General features: G+C 35.6%; 1 protein-coding gene across 3 annotated transcripts in view; it reads right to left on the bottom strand.

Annotated features, from left to right (window-relative positions):
* Positions 1-18,572, bottom strand: part of LNPEP (leucyl and cystinyl aminopeptidase) — an 88,513-nt gene that overhangs the window by 17,818 nt on the left and 52,123 nt on the right. For all 3 annotated transcript variants that reach the window (XM_053907188.1, XM_053907189.1, XM_019428864.2), the window contains 7 exons: positions 15,166-15,286; positions 14,352-14,506; positions 12,222-12,335; positions 10,670-10,804; positions 5,839-5,970; positions 3,759-3,919; positions 3,430-3,518 (listed from right to left, as the gene is read on the bottom strand). In XM_053907188.1, the coding sequence (XP_053763163.1) occupies positions 3,430-3,518; positions 3,759-3,919; positions 5,839-5,970; positions 10,670-10,804; positions 12,222-12,335; positions 14,352-14,506; positions 15,166-15,286 (907 nt within the window). The remainder of the gene's footprint in view (positions 1-3,429; positions 3,519-3,758; positions 3,920-5,838; positions 5,971-10,669; positions 10,805-12,221; positions 12,336-14,351; positions 14,507-15,165; positions 15,287-18,572) is intronic.

Consider the following 18,572-nt stretch of genomic DNA (forward strand, 5'->3'; position numbering starts at 1 on the left):
CCTGCAGCTCAAAAGTGGATGAGGCTACCCTCATATGTTTTTAATTCATTATAATCATTAACAGATTAAGAGTTCAATTTTCACAGTCCACTGAGTATTAAAAAAGAGTAACTCCAATCTTATATGGCAGAAGCAGATGAAGTAATTTAGTAGTGATTTTAAAAACCATTTGTCAATGAGTTTTGAAAATCAACTACTGTTTTAAACAGAAACATTGAAGCACAGAAACAGAAAACAAGCTTTTACAACAAAGTTGAAAATTTTCCTGTGTAGCTTGCTCCAGAGGGTTAGCATGATACATGCATTTAAACTGCATCCTCTCTTGTTCAAAAGCATTCCTTTCTCCAATACCCTTTTATTCTCCTTTATTTTACTAGGGGGAAACAGGCAAGCTCAAAGGATGGCACATGATAAATACCTTAATTATATGCCCTTCCTTATTTATTTTTTTTTTTCCAAATGCCTTTCATTCAAAGACAATGGCATGTCTTTTAGTTTCAGATAAATATTTCTGGCACAGGGATATCATGTTTCAAGTTAGATGTAATATAAAGATTTCCTATAGTTAAAGAGCTTAGGTCTGAGTAAGATATGGATGAGGGAGGGGATAGAGAGGGAAAAGGGGAGAGGGAAAAAGGAAGGGAAGGGAGAAAAAGACACTATTTTAGTGTAATTTCCTCAATATGTGGCCTGAAAAAATGGCCCCTTTCAGACTTTCTTATGCACAACAACTGTTAATCATTCCAAATTCATGTATGTGGGGAAGAGTGACAAAAATCTTGATTAAATATAAATTCCTATATTTGACTGAATGCTTTGTACTAAGCCAGCAACCCTGGCCTTACAACACATGGAAATATACTACAGATTTAACAAACCACCACGTTAACACAATGTACTAAAGTCAAAAAATTAGCCTCTATAGTCACTGTCTCTGCTACATTTCTTTTTAGAATAGAAAACAATTAAGATGCAATTAAAATAAGAGTGCTTCTCACTTGAGCATTAAGAACCAAGAAGACTCAACTGTCCTCAGGGTCAACACAATTTTTTGTGAGGACAGAACATTTTCAGTGTGGACACTCAAAACTGGAACTGCCAGGAATTAAAACAGCAGCAGCAAGGGAAGTAACAGTTGAGAAGAGAAAGTAACAGGCACTGCTTTCATCATCTATTGGCTCAGTTCCAGCTCCAGATTAAACCAATTATAGTACATTTTGTATATTCCCCTTTATTAAGAATATTTCCAAATGAAGGGAAAAGAAGATATCATTTCATCAGGCTCTAAATGTTCTTTTCCTAAAACTTTTTACAGTGAGATTTGATATTGAGTGACTTAATTACAAACTAAAATTTATTCATTCAAAAAAATTTTGTGTGCCTATTGGGTGCTAAAGTCACAAAAGTGATTCATATAGCCATGATCTCTGCCTTTCTGGAGCTTCCTGGAGCAAGCAATGGGCACATTGAGACCTGAAGGATGAATAGCAATAAATCGAGGAGGTGGAAAGGCAAGAGTGTTCTTCCAGTCAAGAAAACAGCATCTGCAAAGGCCCAGAGACAAGAGGCAGTATAGCACGTTTGACTTGCCAAAACCACTTTTGGACAGCAGAAGCACGGAGTGCCAGGTACAGGCTTAGGGAGAAAAGGCTATAGCATGAAAACTTGAGCTAGGCTTTGGGGTGTGAATCTCAAAAAGAATTTAAGAAACACACACAAACTGAGCTAAAAACTATGGGCACATAAAAGCAGATTTCTCATTGTCCTATTATTTCTAATACTACCAAAAAACTTATCTACTACTGGGAGGTTTGAAAATTTTCCTTATCGGTCCAAAAATGGAGATGGGATTATTTGTTGTCTCTTAAGTCAGGGTCTATCCTTCCAAGGCCACTTGGAAGTTTTGTTTTCATCAAAGAAGGCTGCCCTTCCTTACACTTCTGGCTGTGATATTAATCAAAGATACAACATTATGAAATGTTCTTAGCATTTCAAATAATGAGACTGTTTTAACACTCCACTCTAGTGAAAATGCAGTTCAACTGGCACACACCTGTATTTCAACTGGCATTACAAATTATTACCACATAACTGAAGGGCAATTTAGAAATGTGTACTAAATCACAAAAGATAACAGTCTTCATTTCTGAGAAGCATTCTTATGAAGAACTTCATACAATAACAAAACATTTAAGACCCTAAATTTCTACTGAGACATTTTTTTTAAGAGACAAATGGTGAGTCAAGTGTCTAGCAGTAAAGATCAAGTCAAATATCATATGTGTTAAGTTTTTTGTTTTAAAAAAAGGCAAGATATAAAAATCACTTATACACAATGGTATCAACTAAGTAAAAAATATTTTAAAAATGACTCAAAAGAAGTAATCATGATAATAGTTGTGGCAAGGTGATTTGTTCTCCATTTTCTAGATTTCATGTAATATGGATAATACTGTGTGTGAAGATTTTTTTTTCAATAATAACAATAACAAAATGCCAGACATTATTCTAGGTACTTCACATAAATTAACCCCATCCTCACAATAACACTATAAGTACGATCACTGTCTCCACTCAGTAGCTGAGGGAATGAGGCTCAGGAAGTCACATGACCACCTACAATCATACCAGTGCACCAGATAACCTGGCTCCAAAGTATAGCCCGTTAACTACTAGGCTACACTCCTCCCTCAAAAAACAGAGGCTTGACCACCAGATACAAATTCAAACAAGAAATTTTCCCTTTCCATAAATCTAGAGTATCACTAAGGGTTCCTGCAGAGCCCAAGGTCTTCATATTGTTTCAGGACATGGATTAAGAGGATACATGGTGTGGGATTCATAGTGGTATTTAACAAATGGTCAGAAACTACATTTCAATTGTTTTTTATAGGCTCCTTGTGGGTCAACATACATCATCTTTACATTTTCCTATCTGCTTCCTTACAAACATAATTTCTTGCCCATTTTCTTACTACCAAAAATGTGTCTTATGTTCACAGGACATTTTGTAATGCTTACTTACTATAAATCTGGATCATGATCAACCTTTATTATGCGCAAGAATCATCTACGATGCTTGTGGAATGCAGTTGCCCAAGCTCACCCCTAAAGAGTGAACAGCAGAGCATATACTTCAAGAGACTGCTCTACCTGTACTACTTCTTTGTAACAACAAATATTTATCTAGGATATAAAAACACAGTGCAACTTTTTGTACTTTATTTCACATGAATAAGAATGACTGACTTGATAACATGAGACATGGAATCAGTGTCACTTTAGTCACATCTTGTATAGATGACTCATAAAACCAGTTCAAAGAGTATGCACTTTGCAAAGTAAAATCTCCTTCTGCTGCTTGGTCAGATTTCTAAAAAATATACTGTTTTCAATTTCTTCTCAGAAAAGAGTTAATTATAGTCAAACCTGATTTCTTGTCCAGTAAAAATACCAATGGATATTTTGAGTAATTTCTTCCCTCAGTGACATAGGATAGTGGAATATGCCAGAGATAGCTGTAAAAAGAAAATATTGGAAGATTAATCTTTCCAGTAGTTCAGTCAGTGCTCAGTCATTTACACATAATTTGTTGGGTCTTCCCCCCCCCCCCCCCTTTTTGGCAGGAAGGAGAATTTTTCAAGCTATTTCCAGAAAAAGATAATCTTCTTAGGTTTCTTAAGAGATTGTGATTACAAAATACTTTAACTCAAGGATACAAAAGAGATAGATAACAGGAAGAAAAAGCAGGAACACACCTTGCATCTGAAGGCTGAATTTCAGGCTTCACATTTAAAAAGTATCTTTCTTGTTGTACATGAAGTTCCTTTCCTTTTCTTTGGACAGTCACTAAAGGAAATCCTTTCTGCAGGGTCCAGGTTTTCATCATTTTCTTTACATCTAGTGTTTTGTTTGTGACCTATATGTGTGTGTATACATACATATATATATATATATATATATATATATATATATATATATATATATATAAAAAGAATTATTTTTGCTTAAAAACAAAACCTTTCCCTCTCTGCCTACCACATTCTATGAAGACTACATGTAATGTTAACATAAAAACAGAAGCATGAATATGGAGTTAAACTTTTGTAAATGTTGACATTCACCTTTGGAAGAACTAATTCTGTGCGAGTGCCAGAAAGCAGCAGCAGAATAAGATATAAACACATCAGCTGCCTCAACTTTAAGTTTCTCCAGAGAACAGTGGTTAACTGTTTTGACAGTCACAGACCCTTTCTCCCAGAAATTACATCAACTTATCTGCAAAATCTAGAATCCAGTGTCAGGTTCATAGACCCTCTAAAGCCCACCATCCCCTAAAGACATCTGGTATCAATGATTAAGAAGACATTTTAGAAAAACTATCTCTTTAAAGCAGGTGAGGTAACCTTATCATTCAAATCATTCTTCTAGACTACATATGGATGTGAATTGCAAGCAACTAAAATCATTAAGTACTTTGTTTGGTAACAGTACCACTCTACTATGGCAGCCTTAACCTCAGTCTCCATATGCCCATTTATTTAAAGCAGAAAAGGATGGATCAAATATATCCAAACTCATTGCAATATTAATATTACATTTCTCATGGCTCTAATCTATTCATTTCTGGATAAGGGACTGGGAAGAAAACAAGCTTTCCCAAAAGCAAGGCACCTTTGGGTCTTCAAAACAGAACAGAAATGAAGAGGCCAGTGCATATGATGTGGAGGCTGACAAACCTGAGGATAATGTTAAGAACGAGGTTGGGATAGGAAAACACTATGGGTGCAGAACCTGAAGTCAGTCAGAAAGGAAGAAATATATTCTAAATGTCAGGAGATAATATGGGTATAAAGTAAATAATGTGGCTTTCAACTGAAATGTTACCATACGATAAGAGAAAAAAACAACAGTGATTTGGAAGCAACTCTTAAGTATCAAGGAATAATCCACCTTTTCAAAGAGAGAAGGAAAGGTGTATCTTCTGAGCACCAGGGTTAGCGGCTAGAAAACACAAGGTTTGAGATAAGACAAGGAAGGAGAAAGGGTATATGGAAAAGATTTAGAGTAGGAGTTCTTAATTTCAGAGCCCCTAAAACTTTGAAACTTTGTGTGATATTGTGAATATGTGGTTTTACTGGGGAATATGTCCAGAATTTTTATCACGGTTTCAAATATGTCTATGATCTTCCAAAACATTAAGAACCATTGATCTGGATCAGGGAAACGACAAACCTAAACACTTGTAAGGACTATGCCGTCGGCATACATGCACCATGGAGGATGGGTTCACGCACTGCTCTAAAGCCTAACTGGCACCTAATTACACTGCTTGTTAGAACATTTGCAGGCACAACAAAATCCAAACAGCAAAATGATCCAAGGGCAATATTCAGCTCATGGCAGCCAGCTTGTGATAGATTCTCTACAAACATGGGCTTCTAGGAAAGAGTATGACCACAAATGAGAGGAGGCTTTATAGGGCAGAGTGTAGGGAAAAAATCATGAATGGGAGGAAAATGCAAAAGCCTGAGAAAAGGAAAATAGATTTTTGAAAAAAATCAAATAATGAATATAGTAATATATATTAATTCAGAAAAGACAACTTTCCTACTAAATAGGAATGGAGACTAAGGTACAGAACAAAAATGGTTATACAAGGCTACACACAATAATTTCAAGGCTAGTATTTCCGTTTCTTGACCTTTAATTCTGTGTTCCATCCGCCTCTGTCTTAAATATCCTTGGTACTATAGCTTATTTATATACTTGATAAGAATATAAATAGAAGAACTCTTCTCTTTCTTAAGAACTAAATAAAATATCCAGGTCACTTACCTCATTAAAACTATCCCACAGATCATCACTTTTAATGGATGCATAGCTATGACTATGCAGGTAAAAGACAACAGCATTTTGGAATACATCCTCACTAAGATAAGTTTTCAGCATCAACAAGAGAGAGGCTCCCTGTTTAATTAAAAAAAAAAATAGTGAGAAGGGGGTGGAAAATAATGGACTACAATCGGTTTATAGAATTGACAATCTAAAATTCAAAATACAATCATGCTAAGTATAAACTTGCACTATAGAACATAGTTATAATACACTGTTATTTAGTGTCATATAATCTGATGTGAACTATGTTCAAATTGTCTTTAAAAATTATTTTAAAGGATTTGACAAAAGAATAATGGAGCAGATTCCCATGTGCACTAATTCTACTATGAGCCATTTTTATGTGGTTTATCAGTTACTGTTTCAGTGTTATGTTAAAAAGCTAAGTGTTTGTGAATATATCTTTAATAGAAAAACATGCCAAATTTTCTGTTGAATCCCTATCCCTGTCCCCAATGCTTAAAGTACCAGTTGAAGGGAATTAAAAGCAAAAATGAATTACTGGGACCTTATGAAGATAAAAAGCTTCTGCACAGCAAAGGAAACAACCAACAAAACTAAAAGGCAACCAACGGAATGGGAAAAGATATTTGCAAATGACATATCGGACAAAGGGCTAGTATCAAAATCTATAAAGAGCTCACCAAACTCCACACCCGAAAAACAAATAACCCAGTGAAGAAATGGGCAGAAAACATGAATAGACACTTCTCTAAAGAAGACATCCGGATGGCCAACAGGCACATGAAAAGATGCTCAACGTCGCTCCTCATCAGGGAAATACAAATCAAAACCACACTCAGATATCACCTCACGCCAGTCAGAGTGGCCAAAATGAACAAATCAGGAGACTATAGATGCTGGAGAAGATGTGGAGAAACGGGAACCCTCTTGCACTGTTGGTGGGAATGCAAATTGGTGCAGCCACTCTGGAAAACAGTGTGGAGGTTCCTCAGAAAATTAAAAATAGACCTACCCTATGACCCAGCAATAGCACTGCTAGGAATTTACCCAAGGGATACAGGAGTGCTGATGCATAGGGACACTTGTACCCCAATGTTTATAGCAGCACTCTCAACAATAGCCAAATTATGGAAAGAGCCTAAATGTCCATCAACTGATGAATGGATAAAGAAATTATGGTTTATATACACAATGGAGTACTACAGGGCAATGAGAAAGAACGAAATATGGCCCTTTGTAGCAACATGGATGGAACTGGAGAGTGTGATGCTAAGTGAAATAAGCCATACAGAGAAAGACAGATACCATATGTTTTCACTCTTATGTGGATCCTGAGAAACTTAACAGAAACCCATGGGGGAGGGGAAGGAAAAAAAAAAAAAAAAAGAGGTTAGAGTGGGAGAGAGCCAAAGCATAAGAGACTCTTAAAAACTGAGAACAAACTGAGGGTTGATGGGGGGTTGGGAGGGAGGGGAGGGTGGGTGATGGGTATTGAGGAGGGCACCTTTTGGGATGAGCACTGGGTGTTGTATGGAAACCAATTTGACAATAAATTTCATATATTGAAAAAAAAAGTACCAGTTGAATTCATGGGTTCACTGCAGGAGACAATAAACAAGCAGAACTCTCAAAAGCCTCTCTACTTGGGAGTGCATCAATTTCCAATTTTAATATATCATGTTGCTAAAATAACCAAGATCTCTCTTCTTCCTGCAGAGTTACTTCAAATATGTTTGGAACTAATGAATGTATAGGGCAATAAGCATACACTAATAATTCAGAATCCAGCATACAACTATTAAGGCCATGCTATATAGTCATTGAAGTGCATGCCATCGTTTCCAAAAACACCTTTGTGAAGCCTTTCCTGATTTAAGATAGAAATATTTCTCCATCTTCAAGGGCAATTTGTATCACTTCCTTCATCTGCTACAGGTATATATTTAATATATATTTAGATAGATATATCTTTATTTCCTCTTCTAGAGTGTATGATAATTGAGGGCAACACTGCAAAGCTCAATTTCAGAGACTAAAACAACACCTAGTACACAAAAGGAATTCAAATAGTCTTTAAATTTCACTTCTGGTAAAAATGTAGCAATATTAGGTCAAGATTATCAGATACACGTAACTGAATTTAATAGCTATTACTCTCTTATTTCTGTATCATGCTTCATGGTGTTACTTGTTCTATAAATTTAAGTACTCATTCTTGTTCCCAACAGATCCCTTTCACTCCTGCATGACCAACTTTCCCTACTATTACATTCCCATTAACAAAATTATGCAACATTCATTCCTCCTTTAAAACAAATAAAAGATGGCCTTCCTTTTTTTAACTCCATGTCTCTTCTAGTTATCACCCTATTTCTTATTTCCCTCTTTGTAGTAAACTCCTCAAAGAGCTGTCTGCAGTTGCCATCTCCATTTTCTTTAAGGCAATCTTCCAACCATCACTCTGCTAGAAGTGGTTTTTTTTTTTTTATTTTTTAATGTTTTATTTTATTTTTGAGACAGAGAGAGACAGAGCGTGAACGGGGGAGGGTCAGAGAGAGAGGGAGACACAGAATCTGAAACAGGCTCCAGGCTCTGAGCTGTCAGCACAGAGCCCGACGCGGGGCTGGAACTCACGGACTGCGAGATCATGACCTGAGCCGAAGTCGGCCGCTTAACCGACTGAGCCACCCAGGTGCCCCCAGAAGTGGTTTTATCAAGGTCACTGATGAACTTCATGCTGTCTTGAAACCAACATCAATTCCCAGGCTCATCTTAACCTGCTAGTGGCATCTGAATGACTGATCACTCACTCATCCTTTGAAGTCTTTCTGCACTGAGCCTTGGGAGGCACTCTTCATCCTCCCCCTATTCACTGGCCATCACTCTCACTCTCTCCCTGGATCCTCATCTTGCACGGAACCACCTTATTTTGGTGGCCCCTGGCATTTACATTTCAGGCCTTTTTTTTTTTTTTTTTTTCTTTCTTTTCTTTCTAAGTTTACTTCCTACTTGATCTCCTCAAGAGACAATCTACATGAGAATTAGGCTTGGAGATTAAAAAACCCAAATAGAATATATCTGTCAAACACATTTCCCTAGTGACACTTGTTCTTGTACATAACATTGGTAAAATATCCTACTTTTCTCAGTTATGTGGGGTATTTGCCAGATTTCCAATCATGAAATAAGTAGTTACCATATTGACAGGGGTTAGGTATGCTGTGGAGAGCACATGATAAGACAATGAATTTGGGGTTTAGGGGATGGCGGTCAGAGGATGACAGAGCTCTGTAAGAACAAATCTTGAAGCGACAGTTCTGTATAAGAACAGAACCACAAGTTTTAAAATTTTATCGACAGATCCCATATAGGCTTTAAAAATCATAGCAGTATCTCCAACTGGAATATATTTAATATAGCTAATTAAACTCCTTATTTCTTATTTGTTAACAGTACTACCATTTTCCATGTCAGTCAGGTGTGAACCTGGAAAACATGTCTCCCTTTCTTTACCTGTCTTACCCTATCACTAAATCCTTCAAGAACTTCCCTCCAGCCCATGTTTTTTTACACTCATCATTTTTCTTCCACTTTCACTACCAATCCTAATTTCATCCTTTACCACGTCATGCTTGGACGTTAGCAGCAATTTCCTGACTTTAGTTCTCTCTCCACTTAAATCTACAAGCTGGAACAAATTAGTTTTCATAAATAGTAACTTTAATCAAGTAATTCCTCTGAAAAATCTTCTAAAGCTTCCCAATGCTTACAGAAAAAGTCCAGATTCCTGATGGTGTTTAGAACCTTCTACAACTGCCCCAAGCTCCTTTTCTATCTTTCCCCTACTCCATTTATGGCTTCCACCACAATCAAGCATTTATTCCCTAAACAAAAATGTCCTGCCCATCAGTATTCCTGAACTGTCTCTTTGTAGACCTTATTGTCCCATTCCTGCCATACTCAACACTTACCATTCCTCTTTATCCATATCTTTTTATTATTTAATTCCCTTCCATTTCCATTTTCCTACAAAAAAGTTCTCTTCATAAACCTAGGTAAAAAAAATCTGTACCATTCATTCAGCACATATCATCTCTTAGTGCTTCACAAGTACCTACCACCTAAACTTTGAGTTTCTTGAAGATATGGTTTGTATCTCAGGTGTTTTGTGTGTTTTCTCTGTCCAGTGGAGGAATTCATTTATTAATCAATTAATTTGGCAGCCAGAGTAAGGAGGTAAGTAAGTCCTAACATTCACACCTCCCACCACAACTGTGAGAGGCATTGTTCTGTTCTCTGACCTATGGCAATCCTAATCAGGTTTCCAGTTTTCTGTTTTTGCTTCACTCCCAAACCTGGAGTCTGTGCTTCTGATCCTGCAATCTAGTTCTCAATTCTTAAATACTCTTTTTGTTTTTGAGTTTTGGCAACTGTGACTTTGAACATCTTTCAATCCTCAATAACACAGCTAAGGGCTTGCTTAGGACCTTCCCTGGACATATTCTACCTATAGATCCAGAGACTGAACCAACTTTAAAAGATATGTTGCTATATTATTTGATTACCCACTCACTATACCAGTCAGAAGAACTTAAATCAGAGAAAGACCCAGAAAAAGTTAAAACCAAGATTTAAATGGAAGCAAACATCTTACAGTTTAAACGTATACCTGAAAATAATCTTAAAGTAATCTCTAATCTTTAAAATAATCTAGTTTTAATGCTTAAAATAATTTAAATCATGAAGCTTGCTCACATATGAAATTAATTTGAAACCCACTCCAGGTAGTTGATGTGTAGAGCGGTACCTTAAAATAGGAAAGAGAATCAAACATTTCTTCGATCTGTTCTGAAGACTGAACAGATGATGATGATATTGGATGAGATGAATTCAAGGAATCTTTCTTCAGGGTTTTAAATCGAGCATCTAAGAAATCTTCATACTAGCAAAAACATCAAACAGATTATGAAACCATGAACATTATCAAAGGCAAAGGAAAATATAGTAATTATTTATATGAATTAGATTAATTACCTGTTTAAGGTCATTATTAAAAAATACCCATCTTTACTAAACTTCAGAAAATAGGCTTTTGAAAGTGTAAGCATAGAGAGACTTTCATTCATATTCCTTACATTTAAAAATACAATGATAACATCCTGACCATATGAAAAACATTATTATTTCCTAACCCACAGCATAAGCATTAATTAAGAATCTACTATTAAAGCGACCAAATGTGCCAAATCCAGGTATTCGAAGTAAATATTCTAAGATGGTTAGTGTGTACTTTTAAAATAACATTTACAATTAAAAAGCAAAAATAAAAACTGGTCCTTAAGCTCATTTCTCATATGTAGTCCAGGTTTCTATTAAGATAATATACATTTCCCTTCACTGAGGTTCATTTGAAGTAAAATATAATACTTAAATAGAATTCTTCGATAGCTCAGCAGATGAGCTCCCCCAGAATATACATTAGAAGGTTTTAAACATTCTGGGCACCACCCAGTGGTGAAACTGTGTATCTGGTTGCTTAATTAAGTCACATACATAGACTTAGAATACTTTGCTTAGTATTCTAGCTAAAAATAAGTTCCTTCTACTTACCTGAAGTTTTTGAACTGGACTTACACAAAAATTTCAAATTGAAAGCTCTTAAGAGTATCCCTGTTTTGAAGCAGTCTTGGATCGTATATTTAGGAAGTTTAATAGAATGTCACAGGATTTTAAGGGTGAACGGGATCTTTATACTTTCCCACCTATTGCTTGGATTATTTGGCAATACCTGTCATACCATTGCCTTTCCCCAGGAAGTCTAGGAACACAGTAACAACAGTATTACACTCCCTATGACAGAACGATGTCCCAAGTCATTGAAAAGGGCACAAATATGGTTGGTACCTTAACAGGGCAAATTATTTGTCTGTATGAACCTATGTTATCACTGTTACAAGAATGATCACAGTGATAACAGGGAGAGAGTATTGCTACAAAATGTCTTATTTTTTTTCTCTCTTTATACAAAGGATAAAAAGTTTTGTTTTGCTAAAAAGGCTTTTCAACTTAATTTAAATTCCTTCAAGAAGAGCCACATCTATTGGAAATAAAATGTAGTAAAGCGATTTTAAATGTTCATCTTAACAAAGTGTGAAATAATTGCACATAATTTCAGCTTTCAATGAAATATATCAATAAGTAAAAGCTTAATTTTCACTGTCAAATCTCAAGAGGTATAAGCTATCAGTAACAAGTGTCAATTTTATTGTATCTTTCTAGAAACATTTTCAGCACTCCAAATGACTATAAAATACGGGGCAAATATGATTTATAGCACGTCTAATAAACGGTATACTTACACTAGAAAGCTCTTTGAATATTTTTTCCAAGGAGAAATACTCCATGAAAGTAGCAAACCCTTCATTTAGCCATAGATCGTTCCACCACTCCATTGTTACTAGATTACCAAACCACTGTGGGGAAAACAAAGCAAAAAATCCTACTAACCAACACAATATTTATACTGTCAAGAATTTTCTAATAATTAAATTGTCAGCTTCATCCCCTTTAGCCAGATAATAATTACTTAAAAATGCAGTTATTAGGTAAAACAAACTATATTCAAATTAAAGACTTACAAAAAATTTGTGTAAATTAACTCTAAAATGAAAATGAAAATTTTAACATTTTACCTTGTTGAATGGGAAAACAAGCAAAAACCACAGTTAGTTAGCATATTTATCAAATTAACATACAAACCCTGTTTACTAGGTAAACAAAAACAGTTTTTCGCTACTTCATTAAAAGTGGTATTTCCTAGATAATGAAATTCTACCTACTACTATCAAGTTAGTAAGATTATTTCTATTCTATATCTTCAGCCATCCATTACAACTTAAAAATAAATTTCTGAGAGATTTTCCTACAGAGAGCCTATATTTCATGTTTCTCCTCAGTTACCCAAGTTGAGGACAGTATTTACATGATTGAAAAGAGAATTCAAACAATATTCTTTAAGAAAGCTGGCATGCATATAAATAAATGAAATAAGAAATATCATTAAATGTCTTCATCTATAAAATAATAATAAGAAGGAAAACAATGAAAGGAGACTCTCCAAAAGAAAAATGTATCTCAAAAATCTCTGCAATGGAGAGTGGTAGGTTATAGGGTGTGCGATTTAGTGACATCTGGGGCTCATCTCAAATCAGCAGCAAAATAATAAGGTTACTGGGTATGGAAACAAAACACTTTTGAGAATTACAATAACATGTTTTTCAAAGATATTATTTTAAAACCTGCTTCCGAGGAATATATGTCTTAAAGAAGAAGTAACTGAGAAGTGGTGATGGGGAGGCCCCAGAAATAACAGACCTAGAGAAGATCCCCTAAAGGACAACTTGTCTACATGCCTAAAATCATAATTATCACTAAGTATGTGCTTCATATGCAAGACCATTACGAAGTCTTCACAAGACCTCTAGAATCTCACACATATAGGCGTTTGAGACAGGGACCAAACTGACCAGAGTGCATGCTACTCTTCTTCCACGTTGTCCCTCAATCATGATGCCCCCAAACTACACCCAACACTGCTATGCACCTCATCAAGGGACAAAAGAAAGACAAGGTGTTGAGAAAGAAAGAGGGGGGTCCACGTACCCATATAATTTTCTTTCTTTTTCTCCTTGTCATACAAAGAGTACCCTCCCTCTCTCAAATTAACAAAGAACCCAGTTTGAGCAAGAGAAGAAAATATAAATCTAGTCTTGACAACTAGTCCAAGAGATGCCAGAATAGAATGCAATTTAAGGGGAGGGTTTCTCTGCCACAAAGTTATACTGAGGGGCTGGCAATTGTCAGAGGTGAAACAGCTGTGTATTATTGGGGGCAAAAAAGGAGAAACATCTTGAGGAGACAGTGGTTCTTCAAGGGCCAGTGCTGCCAATTATTAGCTCTGTGACTTTGGGTAAGTCATTTACTTACACTCTCAATTTCCACATCTATAAAATGGGATCATCACCTACCTCACAGCTGTTATGAAAAGTAAATGAGATATGGATGTGAAAATGCTTTATAAACTGTAAAATCCTATACAAACATTAGATAGCAATTTCTTTTAAGTATGTATGTATGTATGTATGTATGTATGTATTTACGTATTTGAGTAATCTCTGCACACCATGTGGAGCTCGAACTCATGACCCTGAGATCAAGAATTGCGTACTCCTCCAAATGAGCCAGCCAGGCACCCCTAGATAGCATTTTCATTTGATGATCATGTTTGTGTTAAAAAAAACTAAAAAACAAAAAACAAAAACAAACAAAAACAAACAAAAAAACCCACCATTTTATTATGAAAGGCAATACTACAATAAAAGGCCGAATTTCTCATTAGCTTATTCCAATTTCTTATCCTAAAATTCTTACTTATTTTATTATTCTAAAATACTATAAGTATTAAATATAATAGTCATGGCTATTAATACCTGATGGGAGAGCTCATGAGCAATGATTTTAGTCACCAGTTTTCTATCCGCCACTGAAGAAGTATTATTGTCATACAGAAGTGTCTCTTCACGGAAGGTGAGCAAACCCCAATTTTCCATTGCTCCCGCTTCAAAGTCAGGAATAGCCACCAAATCTGAACATGTGAAGAAAGAAGTGATCAAATTTCGCTCATCTAAGGCACTCCCCCCAAAAAATATTTTACCCATTGGTTTATCACTGTGAATCAAAAGACAGGGAGTTCATTTTATATTCTTGGCAAATCGAACCTTACTCTAGTCTTGTATGTTCCCCACCTATCGGTCAGTTGAGACCTGACCAATTCCTGTGGAGTCACCATTGCTCTGTCCCTTCACAAAGAAAGAGATATATAATTCTTTCACAATGAATCAACTTCCTAGAGCAAGAAAGACAAAGTACAGGCCCAACGTTCTTCTATCCAGGACCAGCTCTTGCTTTCCTCAGCATCTATTACTCAGTTTTCCTCCTGTGAAACAGAATTTCTTAGGAAGTTAGAGTCTGACTGCAGACAAAGCCCTAAGCAAATTGCCACTCACACAGAACCCGTATAAGCCCTTGGAACAGCTCCATAAACTTCTAAATGTTTTAAGCTCCACATTCAGCTACTTTTAGGGAATGTAAATAATCTTAACAAATGTAAACAATTTTTAAAGCTTTAGGTGTTTATTAGTTTTCTCTTTAAATAATTTTAAAAAAGTGCTTTCTACAAAACATTTGCCAAATGAATCTAGGTTATAATGCTAATGAAAACCAGAGGCACTGTTTGATTCTTACCCAATTTCTTAAGTGGGTATTGAATTTCAAAGTAGTTTTGATAGAATTCAAGAAGCTTCACAGTTGTTTCCAAGGCATGGTGAACTTGACCAATCTTTTCTGGTACAGCATATATAGAAACCTAAAAGAAAACATACATAAATGTATATATATCATATAACATAAAGACAGGTACAACTAAAATGGTATGATATTCAGATAAATACCATGACACATATATGAGAACTGCAAAGAGCTTTATGAGATTTTACAGGACAGGAACTCTTGCTTCTAATTCTTTTCTCCCCTGGAGAATTTAGCTAGTTACTTCCACACATAGAACAATGTTCAAAAACTTACTGGTTTTGTTTTTTATTTGTTTAGGTTAACAGAACATTCTCAACAGAACATTCTCAAACTATTAATTTTATACTTATCTTCTCCATTACCTCACGTTGTCCTTCCTTACCTATGAGCCATCAGACCAAATTATTTGAAGGACAAAACAAATTCTCATCTTTCTAGCACCTATTACAGAACCTGGCATCAAACAGACACCCATACAAAGGAGTCACATAAAGGAGTTAGTTCTAAAGTAAACACACAAGGCAGAAATTGCGCATTTGTTGAAATTACCCTGGAAAAACCTATTACAGACCAATGCATTCTCTTTTAGTAAGTATGACACAGCCAGATTTTCTTCCAACCTTGGGACTGCTTCCTTTTTTCCAGTTGTTGGCTTGTTTTCATGGATCATGTTGTATAAAAAAAATAATCATACCCACAGAATCATTCAGTGAGTGGTACACAGTAACTAAAACCAACTTAGGGATAATAGATTCATATTCACATTGCCCATTCATTCCAGGATACATGCTCACTAAAGGGGAAGGCAGAGACAATCCCCAACATTATTTAAATTTTTATTCTTGCTTTCCTTTTCTGACTAAATGCATGTTAAACACATAAGCTGCAACTAACTGTAAACATCTTGTTCAGTAAGTATCAAAAGGCAAAATTTAAGCAATTATGTTAAAAGCAATGGGTTTTAAAAAGCAATATATATTGTTTTTCAATTGATTGAAAAAATCTCCATACTCACCTAGGAATATGATATATGGACAAGACATAGCAGAAAATAAAAATTTCAAAAAAAAAATCTGAAAAGGTGGGAAATGGAGACTTACTGAACAATTCATCACTTGGACAAAAATGCACTGATGAACTCTAACTCCAAATTAAATTTACTTCTTTCATTAAAGGACTGAAAAACTGTCAATAATTCTAAAAGGTGAACTAGATATCAATCATAATTGTCTTAATGTAGGGCTTTAGTCTATAGAACATATCATTAATCACAAAAACATGGAGGTAACATGGCATAAAAATTAAATGTAACACAAAAATTTTTTTAAGTAAACAAAAAACAAAATTAAGGGTAAAGGCTCTGTAGTTAGAGTGCTGGGTTCAAATCTCTGCTAGTTGTGTGACCTTGAGCAGGTTGGTTAACCTCAATTTCCTTATCTGTAAAAAGGTAATAAAAGTAGCTCCTTACCCTCCCTGGGTTCCTGTGAAAATTAAATGAGCTAAATAATATAAAGAACTTAGACTAGTGCATGGCATGATATAAATGTTCAGTACATGCTAATTACTATCAGTCCTGGGGTGCCTGGGTATCTCAGTTGATCAAGCGTCTGCCTCTTGATTTCAGCTCAGGTCATAATCTCACAGATCATGAGTTCGAGCCCCATATTGGGCTCTGTACTGACAGTGCAGAGCCTGCTTGGGACTCTCTCTCTTTCCCTCTCTCTCTGCATTTCTCCTGCACATGCTCTCTCTCTCTCAATAATAAATAAATTAAAAAAAATATATATATATATATACATACACACACACACACACAGTCCCAAAAGAAATTGGGCAAAATATGTGTGAGTAGAGCATTTGTGGCAATAGTTACTAGAAGATAAAGCATCTAGGACTGGAGTTAGTAAATTAAAACTATGTTGCTTTCTAAGTAACTATGAAGAAATTTAATTCTCCCATATCATGAGGCCACCATACCACCTGCATCCCTTGGCCTGCCAAAGGAAATACCAGCTTCTCCTGGTGATGTGGGTACTTCCTGCATCTTTCCCCCTCTGAAGTCAATGTTACGGGGCAGGGGGAGGGGAGGAAGCCTGACATATTCTTTTTATACTCTCTACCACTGTAAATAACTATACCAAGATCACTAGGAATTTGAGACAAATCCTTATTATCTCTGCCATTCTTTCCAAACATATGTATTTTTATGTTATAGTTAATTCAAACACCTAGGAGATGCTATCCCAATGGAAACACCACTCATAATCCCCCAGATTCCCTCCTTCAACATCTTTCTGCCATATATACCATTTGGCCACTCCCAAATGTGTGTGAAAGCACCTTCCCTTAGAGGAAAAGTAAAGGAAGAGCAAAAATTCACATGAAAATGGAACCTGACCTATGGATTCCATTTCTGGAATACAATGACTAGGAAAAAAGTCATTATATTTGCTCTTTCCTTCTACTTCTTCTTCCCCCCACCCCTCAAAAGAAGACATACTATGAGTTCTCACTAGAGATAAATAATCTGGTCATTGTAATTATTGTCCAGCTTGTTTTAAGAGCAACAGAAGCATTAAGAAACAGAGAAAACAACCTAGTTCAACAAAAAATCAAGCGTATTGACCAGTATTCTGGGCTTGATAAGAGAACTCTAAACACTGTTAAATAGAAGTCAACTGGCACTCAGACTGTAACACTTACAAGTTAAAACTTTTCTTGCAAGATTTCTTGCTAAGACCTTGGGGAGATTTCTAAAAGACACAACTGTAAAGATTCTTGACCAAATATCAAAGAAAAGGGTTAAGACTGAAGATTTATTAAGTTTAACTTAATCTATTTCTTAATTTAGTAAAAAGAAAAACCTAGATAAAAGAAGAAAATAGAATAAAACCTCACCCCCAAAAAAGGACAACATGGCCTGCAAGATTTATAAATACAGAAAATACTAGAATTTTGATATTAAGCTTCCTGAAAAAATGAGCTTTCCTAAACAGAAAGCTTCACACACAAAAGTATAAATTCCTAAAAGAAAACAAAATGAAATAAAACAAAACAAAAACACAAAAAAACCCACACACACATACCAGTCTCAAGTCTATTCAGAATAAATAATGAGATGGGACTTTAGGAGAATAATGTGAATTACATACAACGTCCTTGCCTGGTGAAGAGATACTTGAGGTAGATGTTGTTCGTGGTAACTCATAACTAGGTCATGTTCCTGACTGAATATGAATAAATCGAAATTGTAACTTCACCTGGATAATACCATTGAAGGTTCTGTTTGAATGATAGGCATGGTATCCACATCCAACTAACCACCACTACACTCTGATTCT

This window comes from Panthera pardus, unplaced genomic scaffold, assembly GCF_024362965.1.
Source record: "Panthera pardus isolate Hobbes unplaced genomic scaffold, ASM2436296v1 HiC_scaffold_2, whole genome shotgun sequence".
Classification (NCBI taxonomy): domain Eukaryota; kingdom Metazoa; phylum Chordata; class Mammalia; order Carnivora; family Felidae; genus Panthera; species Panthera pardus.